The sequence below is a fragment of the Plectropomus leopardus genome, chromosome 13 (genome assembly GCF_026936395.1).
Source record: "Plectropomus leopardus strain MGB_pleo_1.0 chromosome 13, ASM2693639v1, whole genome shotgun sequence".
Classification (NCBI taxonomy): Eukaryota; Metazoa; Chordata; class Actinopteri; order Perciformes; family Serranidae; genus Plectropomus; species Plectropomus leopardus.
The window spans coordinates 8,660,018-8,674,512 of NC_142188.1; the positions used below are offsets into that span (position 1 = coordinate 8,660,018).

Below are 14,495 nucleotides of genomic sequence, written 5' to 3' on the forward strand. Positions count from 1 at the left end.
ATTTAACATCGTTAGGTGAAATTTCTAAATTTGTGGGAGTTTAAAATCCTCCAGAGGAAGAATAAAAAGTGACTGTTGACTCAACATCTGCAGTTTACATAACAATCACCAAGGTGTTAAAAGAGAAGCTGTGTTGATGAATTTGGGGGATGGGGTCAAATTTGTCCCAAGTGGTCTTTAATAGCAATAAAATCCAAGTTTTTTTTTGTAAAACATTCAACTTAACAACAAAATCCAAACACAAAACTCTTTGTAAGAATATTACATAAGAGAAGTGTAGCATTATCTTAACCACAAGAGATAAAAAGAGTATGGTGAACTCTGTAACTGCAAGGCCTACGCATGTTCCTACGCAGGTTTTTCCCAACATGATAGGATTATTAAAAGACATGACCATAAAAAACCATAAAGTGAAATAAAGTGGCCTAGTAGCCATTGATCCACACTTTATGTCTGTGTGGTGTGGCCACTTCAACTCCTCCTCCTCCGTCTCCTCCCTCCCCCCATATCTGCAGTTTGCGGGCTCACTGGTGCTGCAGAGCACCTTCAGGGTGTTTGCAGGAGAGGCAGCAACAGGAAAACTTTCTTTGTTCATTTTTTTAATTTTATTTGACATCCTGTTTGTGTTTCTGCCCAACAGTTGAGCCGTGAAGCCGTGACACAGGAGCAGAGAGCGACTGGAAACTGATGTAAGTCAACACACACACTTTCTCTTCACTTCTCTTTGGGTGTTTTGACTTGCTTTCAGTCTTTGTGTCTCTCCACTTTGGCTTCATCTCTGTTTCAATGTGTTTGTGTTTCTGACAATTAATTAAGAGCCCCATTTTGACTAACAGATTCTTGTGTTTTCAGTGATATAGTTATACTTTGGTATATTTAAAGAAAACCCCCAAATATACCAAATATACTGCAACAAGACACAGACACTTAAATGTGTTGATTTGCAAAGTAATTGGTAAAATTGTACTAAGAAAATGTGCATGGCACATTTCTTGTATTTAAATTCTAGATTTTAGAGAAGGAAATACTTTCACTTTCATTTTTATTTTTTGAACTGCAGTGAATATGCACAGCACCATTTTTTAAAACTTTATTGCTATTAACAGCAATGAACAGGCAATCAACACTGCAGAACAAAATCGCCTCAAAAATGGGTTTTACCTGACATAAATGTACATGTGAATGAAGATTCACCATAAAACATTAGAAGACACAGCTACCCATGTATGCACGTCTATCCATTCACATACACATGCTTCTATAGATGCACTTAAACATTACTCACATGCATACATATTAAACATATGCATACATTCATGTACATACACATATATATGCATGATACACAAATAATTAAACCCCAAAATAACCAAGGTACAGCACCAATTTTAAGAGTTTGTCATGCAAATGTATTTTCTGGACACATTTTGTCACAAACTCTACATTTATTTAACTCTTGAATGAATGTAAGCTGCAGAACTGAAGATCTTGTTGTGTCCAGCTGTCAGTAAATCTGTGCACTCTTTTCATGGCTCACTGCCAGTTTACTTAACAGCAGGATGGGAATTCTCTGTCTGTGACGTACACGTGCGGTCAATCAGCGCTCACGCGTTATGCAAACTTTACAGCCTGTCTGTCGTGATGACTTAACAAAAGAAGGGGCAAATAAACCTTTGAATGAGTGAACAAGAGCAGTTTCAGCAGGGCAGATACCACTTCAGATATGCTCTTTTTATGTTTTAATAAGTTTGGCAGTGGTTTTTTTTATTGTTTGATTTCCCAATTGAAAGTTTAGCTGTCCTGTAATGGAGGTCTCTTTCAGCACTTCTTATCACTCCCCTCAAACACATATGCAGCTTGTTTGTCTGGACTTTTTGTTTTTGTAACGGCCCAAATCAGACCCAGTTGATGAAATGCAAAAACAGCACAGCTGGTGTGCAGCTCCAAGCTTTTCAAATGGAAACTCACACTTTTTCACCTCCAATGGTTCTGCACCAACAAGGCACATTAAGGGGATGAAGAGAGGGCTCAGCCTCAGGGTGTGGTGATCGAATGCAAACAGCCGGGAACAGCCTCCTTCGGACACACTGAACCAACTTAATACCTTTAAGGGAAACTGTAGCTAATGAAATTCTGATATGATGTTTGACTTTATGTGTTTGGGTCTTTTGTTAACTGTGGTTACAGTTTTTTTTAAACATACGATTTTCAAATCTCATAATGTGGCAAATTATATGCAAAAAAACACACTTAATTATCCCAAAATCACCCAAAAAGGTGATTTGGCTATTTTTAAAAGCTGTTTATGATGTAGTGACTCCAGTAGTTCTGCAAATATTTGGTTATTCTGTGTGTGTGTGTGTGTGTGTGTGTGCGCGTGTGTGTGTGTGTGTGTGTGTGTGTTAGTGATAAACAGTAGGTCACCAATACAGTAGGTGGGGACAGCAATTTGAGATCTTCATGTTTACATGCCAGTAAATAAACCCAAATCAGGTCAGATGTTAAATGTGTTTATCTTCCTTCACAGTCTTGATCTTGTGTCTCGTGTCCTGTTTCAAAAAGACATTTTTGCAGTAAAGCGATAAGTGCCAGCGTGTGTTTTAGTGATGGAAATAAGTGTGGGTCTCGGATGGTATCGAACAAGCTCTCTGTGATTCTTACCTGTTGTTTAGGTTGTTGTTTAAGTGCCAGTATGCTGTAGTAAAAGGATTCAAACACAGAGGCGCCAACTTAAAAGAAATATTTCCTTTCCAGTGTTCTGTCAGCAGATGGGCCAGTGTTTCTTTCCTGATGTTATTCAGCAGGCTTATGTCTGGCCAGATGAGGAAAAACAGAAGCGCAGAAGTAAATTACCCTCTTTTATCTTGCAGCAAAAAGTATTTACAACTGTGTCCACACCAAGCTTCCAGGACAGTTGTGAAAAGTTCTCTGTTAATGTTGAACAGAAAAACTTTCCTCTTCTTTGGTTAGCAAAAAAATTTGGTAATAAAACATGACTTATTTATTTTTTATATTTCTGGGGAGTAAAGTCTTAATATAATTTGGTTAATTTAACTACAATAATACAGTTGAGTTTCTGTGTTTGGTGCTTTTGCCCAGTTTTCTCAACTATTTTGGCTGTTCCTGCTTACACTAACTACCCACTTCTTTTTCCACTAAGTCCCGCAAATGTAAATGTGTGCACCATTTTCAGGCTGAAATACCTCCACAACTATATCATGAGCTTCCCTGATGTTCATGCCTCCCCAGAAGATGAATCTTAATGGCTTTTGTGATCCCAAAATGTGTCCTCTAGTGCTACACTATGATGGCTTATTTTCTTGTCGTTTCTGTGTTTTCCCAGTGATCGAGGAAGAGCAGCAAACAGAAAAGGAAGGAAGTCCTTTGATTTTCCTGAAGATCTTTCATCCAGCAACTGCAGATTTGACACAACAAGCCCTGCCAATGAAAACGTGTCGCACTTTTAAAGACAAAACAAGAACTTTGAGGAGTTGTGACTTCCAGCATCCCTTGTAAAAGAGGCCGGAAACACTGATGAAAATCTACCTTGTGATTGGCTGGAGCGATGGCAGTCACCAAAGAGGAGAAGCTCGAGAGAGACAGGAGGACGTCAGCGGTCACGACCCCGCCAGAAGGTGGCTGGGGCTGGATGATCGTCGCTGGTTGTTTCCTCGCCACCATCTGCATCCGAGCAGTGACCAGGTGAATGTGTGTGTGTGTGTGTGTGTGTGTGTGTGTGTAGAGTCGTCACAAAGAAAAAGAGACCTCACTGTTGGTGTAAGCTGAATTTATGGAGGATTTGTTTTTTTGTTCCTGAGGAATGATTGGTTTGGCAGATTTGTGGAGGTGACCTTCCCCGTGATTATTTTAGTATATTTTAGTCAGAGGAAGTTTTGATCTATTACTAAAAGACCACAGAAAACATAAAACTTAGGACAGTGAGATTGCATCGTTTTGTGTGCGGCCGAATTCTTCTGTTCCTCCATGGCGTTTCTGGATGTTCAGTACTGTGTAACATACAGTTCTGCTGTGTTGCTGTTCTCAAAAAGGCATTAATGTAATTTCTTGGCAACACTGCATTCCCACGCAGCTCACACTGATTAAGCCACTTACCTGTTTCAGCAGCAATATGTTCTTTTTTCCACTAAGACTTTACAATCCTGCTGAGATGTTTCCATCTCCCAATTTCGTGCAGCCAGCACATTACCTGCACAGCTCAGCTTTTAGCTGATATATGATTTCCACCGTTGCTGCCATTTCAATATGTTTATGTGTTAAGTCTTGATACAAGAGGATCCCGCACATTACTCTTGTTCAGCATCACAATTTATTAATCATACCAACATTTTGATCCTTCTGGTCCCTCGTCAAGAGTTTTTCAATAATAGTTAAAATACCCTTTACGAAGGTCCAGAGGAACAAATTAATTTTGATACTAAATAAGAGCAGGATCTTCATTTCTCAAGACTCAAGTGATACTTTCTAACACACCTGCATTTAAAATAGTTTAATGTCCAATTAGGCTATCTACTTATAAAGAATGTATATATTGAAAAAATAAATAATACAGGGTTTACTGCACTACTATTTTTAATGCAGGTTTGCATGTAAGTAAAAGGACGACTAAAGTCATTTCTAGACATTGATGTGAACTTTAGAAAGTGATCAGTGACCAGTTTTATTATCCAGCTTTCACAAAGGTCTGATCTGATCTGGTCAGATGCCAGGAGACCTGTAAGCTCCCTGTGAGATTTTCACAAAGGACAAGAGTCATAAAACATGGGTTAAGGAGGACAGAAGCCATTAGATTTGCTGATATGACAGCCATAAGCTATTAAACACTTACCTAACTCTAGTTTATTAGCTCTGACATGATGCTGACTCCTAATAAGATCAAAATCAAGGTGTCATGTTGACCTGAATATGAAGGAAATCATGCCATGGCCTTGCAAAACCGTGTGGCCCAAGTTTATTGCCGCATGTTTAGTAGTATTGTCTTTGACTTTTGATTTTCTCTGAAGTTTAATTGCACATATTAACCACACTAACTCTCCCTCAGACGGTTACATCAGTGAGCCACAGAAGGAAGTAAAATCCACATTTAACATCCATTTTTTGTTTTAAAAAATGAACTAAATCCAACTTTACTCTGTCACTGTGTCCAGGTGTGTTTCCATGTTCTTTGTGGAGTTTCAGCTGCACTTTGAGAAAGATTACTCCACCACCGCCTGGATCCACAGTCTCATCGACTCCACCACCATGCTCTGTGGTAAGACCATCAACACACACCAGCATCTGAAGACAGATCGATTTTGCAGTTAAGCTACTTTTGGCAGAGTAAAAATTACTTTTTTTTCTGTTTGGTGTAAGGAAATGTTTCACCAATTTCTTAAAACTATGAAAATGGTTAAACATTTTGTCCTTAATTATGGCCCATACATGTATGAAAAACATGGACAGAAGCATTACATATTTGTCTTTGACTATTTATGTTCTAAAAATATGATTTGAGGGGCAAGATTCTTTTTACAGACAGAAAATTTTAAAAGCTGCACTGATAGCTGCAGATATTACACAGAAGATATATAAGACAAAATTATTTCTTTTTTTTCAAAAATATTTTTATCCAAAATATTATTTAAAAATTAATATTATTAAATATTGTTGTGTTTATGGGTACATGAAAGCTGGAGTGCAATTAAAAAATATATTTAAAGTGCAAAAAAGATGCCTTGATGAAAATAATCCACAATCAAGTTTTCTTTTATGGATTTATTTACTCTGCATTTATATGAAATGTCGTGGATGAATATGTCAGTCAGTGAAATAATCCACACAAACTGTGTTTCCAGCTCCTCTGGGTGGTTTCCTCGGGAACCGCCTCTCCTGCAGAGCTACAGTGATGCTGGGAGGTCTGCTGTCCTCTGCTGGTCTGGTCATCAGCTCCTTCGCTTCTAGTCTGGAATATTTGTACGTCTCCATGGGCATCCTCACAGGTACACAAGCACCTCACATCCCGTTGTACTTGGGCACTCTATGATGCTCTATAAAACATATATTAAACTTCAAAAGCATGATTCCTAAGGATGGAGGACAGAGAAACCAATAAATAACATGCAGCTTATTTGACCAGTGCTGTATTGTAAAAAAATGAACAGTTGCACGTCTTAACTGATTAATTATGTCAAGCATCTTTGCTGATTTTTTATTGCTACAGGTTGTGATTGTGTATCTGGGTTTAATCTCAGCCAGACATGTTGTCATATGCCTAATGACTACCATTCTTTAACTATTCCCTAAAAATTATAGAAAAAGAAATGAGATAAAAAGTAAAACAAACTACAAAACTAAAATAAAATGACGTGAAAAAGTACTTAAAAATAATAACTCTGTAAAAATAATTTTTAATATATAATTATGATAATTAGAGATATAGTGCCAATTGTGAGAAAAACTCTTATCGGCATACTACTGATAGAAATCATCACATTCTCAGTATTATATGTGTCATTTGTGTTGAGTTACCCTTCAAACCTTTCACAAAGGACTCAGAAAGTGAGGCTTAAACTCTTTACATGTAAGGGTCGGACCCTTTGATATGTTTGTCTTTGCAGTTTATGCCCCGTCCAATCACTTATTGATGTCTCATTTGTTTATTTGTGTGTGTTTGTTTCTACATTTAAAATTCCTGATGACATTTCATGTTCTTGTGGAGATTCAATGCACATATTGAAAGTAAATGTAACATAATGTAATGTAATGCATGTATTTCAGGGTGTCATATACTTTGACATCCAAACAACTGCTGTTTAGATTTGGCAACATATCCATCCTCTGCAGGTCTTGGCTTTGCTCTCAGCTACACACCAGCTATAGCGATGGTTGGGAGGTACTTCAGTGAGAGGAAAGCTCTGGCCTATGGCATCGCCATGTCTGGTAGTGACATCTTTACTTACCTGTTGCTTTGTTTTCTTGTCATTTATACCTTATATCTCCCATCTCCTCTCTTCTTCTCCTACATTCTTCTTTTTTTTCCACTTTCTTTGTGACCAAACTTTTTCTGTTTCCATCCCTGCTTTTCTCTAGTCTCTTTTAAAGTTCCTCTACTTGTGCTACTCCTCTACTTTCTGCCTCATTTCGTCCCATCAAATCCAATTTCACCTCGTCTTCAGGGAGTGGCATTGGGACCTTCATCCTGGCTCCTGCGGTCCAGCTGCTCATAGAGCATTACTCCTGGAGAGGAGCTCTGCTCATTCTGGGAGGATTTGTTTCCAACCTGTGTGTCTGTGGCGCTCTGATGAGGCCGCTGGAACCAAGAAGAAGTGAAAGGTGAATACTTACGTCCGCTGCTGCTGTAGGGTACTGTTAATCTGAGAAGTCTGTCACGTAAAAAAGTCTTTCCTCTTATTCTAGGACAGATTATGTTATTATCATTTGGTTTATCATTTGATTAAACATTTCATCCATAAAAGGTCACAACATTGCAACAAAACAATTTATCTACAATTGAAGGCAGAGAAGAGCAGCAAATCCTTAAAATAAGAAGAGTATTTGCATTTTTGTTTAATAAATGACGATTTACCAATTATCAGGATATCTGTTGATGGACATATTGCTTCATGATCGTATTGTTTTTTGGATTAGTTGGAAATTTTAGGAAATAAAGTTATTCACTTTCTTGATCACAGTCAGATAAGATCGATACCACCATCTGTTTCGAGAATGATCTCATGTAAGATATGCCAAATTCAATTTCTAGATCCATTTCAATATTCAGAAATCAGAAATACTTTATTGATCCCGGTGGGAAAATTGAGTTTCGTTACAGTTGCTCCTATGCCAGCATAGAAAATTATAGAAATATAGAAATAAGTACCAACACAAGTATATTAAAGTTGAAAATAGAAATACAGTAATAGACAATTAGCACTAGTATGTAATATTTAAATTATAAATATCTATAATGTGCAGAATTTGTGTAGTGTGTAAAATACATAACTGTGTCTTATGCTACAATGCAATGTATAAAACTAGTATGTAGGTTCCAAATAAAAAAATATGTGTACAATTCTACAATGAACAACAGAGATACACATTACTAGAATAACAATAACTATATATACAATATGTATCAGATATAGCCTACACTCAAGAGTTGGAGGAATATTGCACATTTGAACAATAGCACAGAGGAATGCTGTGGTTGAAATAGTGCACCAAATATTATGGTTAAGGCAGTTAATATACAGTATATTTTCTTCCTTTCTGTTTGTCTCCACCAACAGGATTTGGGAGAACCACGTGGCAAACCTGGAGACAGACTGCATGACGACAGCACTGGACTCAAAAGACCCTGAACAACCACCTGCTGACCGCAGCCAAGAGGAGCCAAAGCAGCTGGAAGGCAACAACTTAACGGATACTCAAAGGCTGCTTATAGCCAATGGAGCGCTCAAAAACTTTGAACTGGAAAACAACCAACTAGCTCAGGGGAACAAAGCCCTTCTACCAAGCTTAAACCCACCTGATCCGAGTTTAGCAAATCTGAAGATAGCTGAGTGCATTTTATTTAGCAACAAGCTAACAATGCTCAGGGAGATCTCAGATCCGAAACTAGCCGATGGTGGCACAATTGAAGACTTGAAATTAGTTGAAAGCATGAACTTGAAAAATAAGGCAGCTAACGTGAATGCAAAGGGAGATGACTCAGGACTCACTGAAGCCAAACCGACAGATACCTGTCATTTAGATAAACCCATTACTGCAGAGCCTTTAGTGAGCACAGAAACTTCGTCCAGAGGTGACGGCTTTTGTCTCAAGTTTAGGGAGGAGTTTGGCTTTCTCATGATACCCGACTTCCTGATTCTGTCCGTGTCCTTCCTGTTTCTGGCTTATGGCTGCAGCGCTCCGATAGTTTACCTGGTCCCTTACGCTCTCAGCGTGGGGCTAGAGCACAAGCAGGCCGCCTTCCTCATGTCCTTATTTGGAGTCAGCGGCATTGTGGGTAACATCACCTTTGGATGGATCACCGACAGAAAGTAAGTAGAGGCCGTAGGTGTGTTTTTGTGTGGCAAATATTGATTTAAAGCCCAAAACTGAGAGATTTCCTTCCCTTTAGGTATCTGAAGAGGTATCGCTTGCTGAGCTACATGATGGCGATCGGCATGGAGGGCCTCTGCTGCATGTTCATCCACCTCCTTCACTCCTTCTCCCTGCTGGTGCCATTCTCCATACTCTACGGGTACTTTGACGGGGCGTATGTGGCGCTCATCCCCGTGGTAACCTCTGATGTTGTGGGCTCCACCTACCTGACCTCCGCTCTGGGTGTGGTCTACTTCCTGCATGCCATACCCTACCTGATTAGCCCACCAATAGGAGGTAAGTGTTCATGAATCTGTCAGCGTTTGAAAGTCTCATGTAAATTTCTTGAGGGTTTCACTCGGCAGGTTTCCATTAACCCTCAAATTGCACAAATTGATATTCTGAATACAAAATAAAACAGGTCAATTTAGAGAAAACTCCCATTTATTGCAAAAGTTTTCACGTTCGCATGAGCTGATATTTCAGGTGATTTGAAAAAGGCAAATTTGGCAAAACTGCCATGGGAACACTTTTTTCACTTCTATAGGTCACGTGATGCTATGGCTGTGCACTTGTTGGTAGGAAGTGGCTCCCTTGGGCATGAGACAAGAGGTGTTATTGCAAGACATAGCTCTTCAAAAGTTGAGCAGATCATCTCGAAGTTTTGAATCCACAATTCCTCTGTGAAATCGTGGACTATCACCTCCCAGAAATCCCTCATATGTGTCCGCTCCCACATGCAAGTTGCCTTTCCCTTATGACTCGCGTAACACACCTACTTTGCCTCTGATTTGAAATAATGATGGTTAGTGCGGTGGCTGGATAAAGGTCACTGTGACCTGATTTTTTTGCCATTACTCAAGATTTTTTTAGCTAATTATGACGAAATTTCATGCAAATGTCTCATAGGATATAACAATACATGGATTATATTTTATATCCAAAAGGTCAAAGATCAACTTTTCTGTGACATCATAATGTTCTGCATAAACACATTTGATCAGATACTTAATTGGCGACACTAATTTCGGGTGTCCACATTGAGATGTGTGTTAACCATCCATATTTGTGGTTTCTTTGCAGCAAGATCCATATTTAAAGCACTGTCTGTTGTTATGGCTACATATGAGTCTGGTCAGACATGGATATAAACTGCAGCTTGACTGGTTAACGAAGGCTTACAACATAAGATGGTAATTCTAGTTTTCCACTGAGGTGTAGCAAATCTTTCCTGTTTCTCTGTCTCCAGGTTGGTTGGTTGACATGACGGGAAACTACGAAGCAACCTTCTTCCTCAGCGGGGCTTCCTTCATGTTGAGCTCTGTGGTGCTATCAGCTGCTTTGTTACTCAGACACTGTCAGAGGTCCAAGTCTAACTCCGCTGCACGCATATGTCCCAATCAAACTGCTGCTGCAACTCAGCAGAGCATCATATGACAACGCCAGTGAAGAAGCTGGTTCGCCATCTGCACAGATGGGCGACTCATCACTGCTGGGATGTTCAGGTGCTACTTTGATGTGCATTATGCTCCACCTGTATGTCTTGAAGACCTCAAGCTTAAACAAAAGCAGTGCTGTCAGGATCTGTGCCTTTTTTTTTTTTTTAAAGAAACAATGTTGTGACTTTAAGACACACATATTATGTTAGAATTTTAAGCCAGTCAGTTGTCTGTTTTCTTTTTTTTTTTATGTGGATATTTTATTTTGTAAAACCAAAGGGCATCCTTATTTCATCATAGCCAAAGTTTCCCATCAGGTTATCATTAACATTGCATTAGTGAGCTTTCCAATAAATTGTACAAACTGTTAATTTAATAAAGATGCGAAAGTGTTACTATTAGATTTTTTTGATTTTTTTATGTTCTTTTTATCAACAATTATCATAACTCTTCTGTTTTAGTAGGTCGGTCTAACATAGACAGGGTGATTTCTGTGTTTGCATTGCTGTCAGTTCCCTGCTGTGTTTGTGTCATATCAGAAGAAACAGTATAATTGGATTAATTTGCACATAACATAAAAATGACATTAACAATCCTGCACACCTCCATGTCTTAGAGACAGGACAAAAAACGCTGCAAACTGAGAGTAAACAGGGAATACTGCACACTTTCAATCACTTTTACCAGACAATATTTAATGATGATGTCTGAGTAGGTACGCTGAATTTACCATGAATCATAAGCAGTAATAAACAATCTATGATGTATTTTTCTAGCATGCTTGAATGCATTAATATGAAAACAAATAGTAATTCCTGAGGGCTGTGACAATATGATCTTTTAGGTTGCACCACTGGAGCTGGTCTCTTACGGATAAATACTTGAAAAAACATGATATTTATATAGTCATAAAAAATACAGTTGATTACTTACACTTGACAATAAAAACATGCCAAAAAATTCTTTTGGCTCAAATTTTGTAATTTTTAAAGTTTTCTTATGATTTATGCCAGATATGTTTATCCCTATACACTGATTTTCTTTAATGTACAGCAGCAAATGTGAAAACGTGAAAAAATTTGAAATTTCAAGCTAAGACAATGAACTGATGTTAAGGGACTGGGACACAACAGCCAGAATTTGTGCACATCATTATTTTTAAACTATTTTGTGCAATATCCAAACTTATCGACCTTAACCCTAAATCTCCAGACTTCCTGTACCCTTATGGGTTGAATATAGCAGAGCTTTTTAAATGAAACTCCTCACCAAGTTTCAGATGTTTTTATCTTTAAAAAAAATCCAAATGTGTTAGAAAATATCACAAAAAACGCAAGACTTCACCCATACCTGGAAAGCTGAAGAGAATAAGATTACGTCTAGATTGGTGCTAATTTTTGAGCTACATATGGTTTCTGTGCATCTTGTTAGAAGAATGCTGAATTGGTGCTTTGTGCTACAGGGACTGCAATTTGCTGTGTTTTGAATGCAATATTAGAGAATATTAGGGGAAGTATTTGATTTGAAAAAGTACATGAGCATCTATGTTAGACTGTGTGGCTAATAATAAACCACAAACTTCTTTGTGTGCTGATCAAATCACAAGAACAAAAATGTCATAGTTTTGTTTTGTGTTTTTTATATATATATATATATATATAGTGTGTGTGCCTTTATTTTGAATTATGTGTATATAGTTTACATTTTACACTGAAATGCAGTGGGAGCCATTTAGCCAATAAAAACACAGCGTTTCGATGACGTCAGAAGACACAGTCGGAGCTTTTCGGCTAGGTGGTCGGATGTGACCGATATGGAAATGTGAAGTTTAACCGTTTTGTTTCGTCCCAAAAATATGTTTTATCACCCCGGCCAGACGGTGGACACTTGTAAAAACATGAAAACCCCTAGGAGATGCAGCTCGCCTCTGGAGAACAGGTAAAAAACTAACGTATTTCGGTAAATTGTGCGCCGGAAGCGCTAATGTCTTGTGACCAAACTTTCGCTAGCTAGCATAAATCCCGGTCACAGAGCTAACCCTCGGTGTTGTTCGGAGTCGTGCAGCGAAGAATAATGTCACATATGTGTGAAATTCACAATGTCCTGTCAACAGCCTAAAGCAACAGCTGGCAAGACTGTTTTATCCTAAAGTTTCTGAAAAGGAACTCAAAAGGTGGATGTGTTTTTTTGGGAAAACTGATATTTTACTTGTCAGGATTTGCATCCCCCTGTTATATCAACCAAGAATTATGTTGCATAAGGTGTAATTCTCACTGCCAAAACAGCCCAAAATATCAGCTGGCTACACTTTTTGTAGTTTTGTTTAATTACACACAATTAAAAATTGCACAAAATCCAGTTGAGTAAAAGTTTTTTGAGAGTTCAAGAAGCCAAGCCTTCAACTCGAAAACAACAAACCATTACAAAAGCGAAGAAAAAAAACCCTTAAATTAACATTTTATATTTAAGTATAACAAAAGATGAATGACAACAAAGAGCAGAAAAGATGAAACAACATTAATCCAACAAAAACAAAAACTACACTGAATGCAATACAAAGTGTACAGGAAAACATATTTTTATATATACTGCATACAGTCTATGATATACACACATACAAAAATAGTTAAACATCATGAATTAAATGTAAAGATAATTTCCTTTCAAAATGTTTATAAAGATGATGATCTCTCTACAAGGTGTACTCTGTTTCTCCATATTGGTACACCTCAATAGCCGAGATATTTTTTTTCTTTTCACCAAAAAGTATCCCAAAATGAACTAACCCTTTGATACCTGCATGATCTGGCATGATTTCTTTCTAAAACAAAAAAAAGAAAACAATGAGCAACTTAAGAAGAAATGACTCAAAGTAGTACAAAATCTGTGAAAAAAAAGAAAAAAGAAAAATAATAAGAAAATTACCTGAAAATTAGAGAAAAAGGTGTTATTTAAAAATGTAAAGAAAGTTCTAAAAAAATGCAAAAATCAAGATAATGTTAAAGGAGAAAAAAAGCCAAGGAAATGACCAGGGGAAATTGCTTAAGAAATATTACTATTCTGTGACCTAATTTTAGATACATTATTATGAATAAAGTTGGATGGACATTTTCCCCTAGCTTTTTTTTTTCAAAACAATAAATCTTCTTATTTCTAGCAGTTTACAGGAAATTTCATGTCATATTGTATTGTGTATATTTATCATATATTCTATGCCTTTTTCGAATGTTTTCAAAAGAAATTAAACCAATTTGTTCACGGTTTGTGAAAGGCATCTGATTGCATTAAATTATTTACTTACTACTTCAACTGCAGCTTCTATTAAGGTACACCAGGATGAAATGGGTGTTCCCAGCCACTCGGGGGCAGTACATTCATTCAGATGTTTTTTTTAATACATCCATGGTTTACTCCATCAATTACTTTATCAGTATGTTGGTTACAGACATTTAAAAAAACATTTGACATTTAGTCATAACAATGGTCTAGCAACAGACAGCTCCTTGAGCATGAGGAAGTGAAACTGCTGCTTGATGAAACCAAAACAAGACAAAAACTAGACTGAAAAAGACAAGAGAAAAGAACAGACACATAAATGTGCTGCCAACATTTTTAAAGCTTTCCACAGACTGTAAAATATATTTGCTGTCTTTATGTATATCTAAACTATGATTGTACATTTGGGCCAAATAGTTAACATATTGTGATTGTACATAGGGATTTTAGTTTCCCCAGTAGAAAATTAAATATTATCAAACTAGTAATACAGACATTTTGAATTTAATAAGGAAAAGAAACTGTGATTACATCATGTTGAAACTTTTACACAAGACACCAAAAGTGGTGAAAATTTCGTTTGAATTTTGGCCGTCATGATCAATAATTGAGAACAAAATAAAAAGGATTTATTGATTTTTGTGTTTTTGGTATATGTGAAAGTACAAATACCAAATACACAACCAAATGAACACGAAG

General features: G+C 37.3%; 2 protein-coding genes across 2 annotated transcripts in view; both read left to right on the plus strand.

Moving 5' to 3' along the window:
* Positions 1-521: 521 nt before the first annotated feature.
* Positions 522-10,915, plus strand: LOC121954994 (monocarboxylate transporter 12-B-like). Its single transcript, XM_042502767.2, has 9 exons — positions 522-689; positions 3,344-3,702; positions 5,166-5,269; positions 5,853-5,996; positions 6,841-6,936; positions 7,173-7,329; positions 8,286-9,038; positions 9,119-9,378; positions 10,331-10,915. The coding sequence occupies exons 2-9, from the start codon at positions 3,566-3,568 to the stop codon at positions 10,516-10,518; spliced, it is 1,839 nt and encodes a 612-aa protein (XP_042358701.1). The 5' UTR covers positions 522-689; positions 3,344-3,565; the 3' UTR covers positions 10,519-10,915.
* Positions 10,916-12,276: 1,361 nt separating this feature from the next.
* Positions 12,277-14,495, plus strand: part of bcl2l11 (BCL2 like 11) — a 58,174-nt gene continuing 55,955 nt past the window's right edge. The window contains exon 1 of the mRNA XM_088086393.1: positions 12,277-12,458. The gene's annotated coding sequence lies outside the window, so the exon portion shown is untranslated. The remainder of the gene's footprint in view (positions 12,459-14,495) is intronic.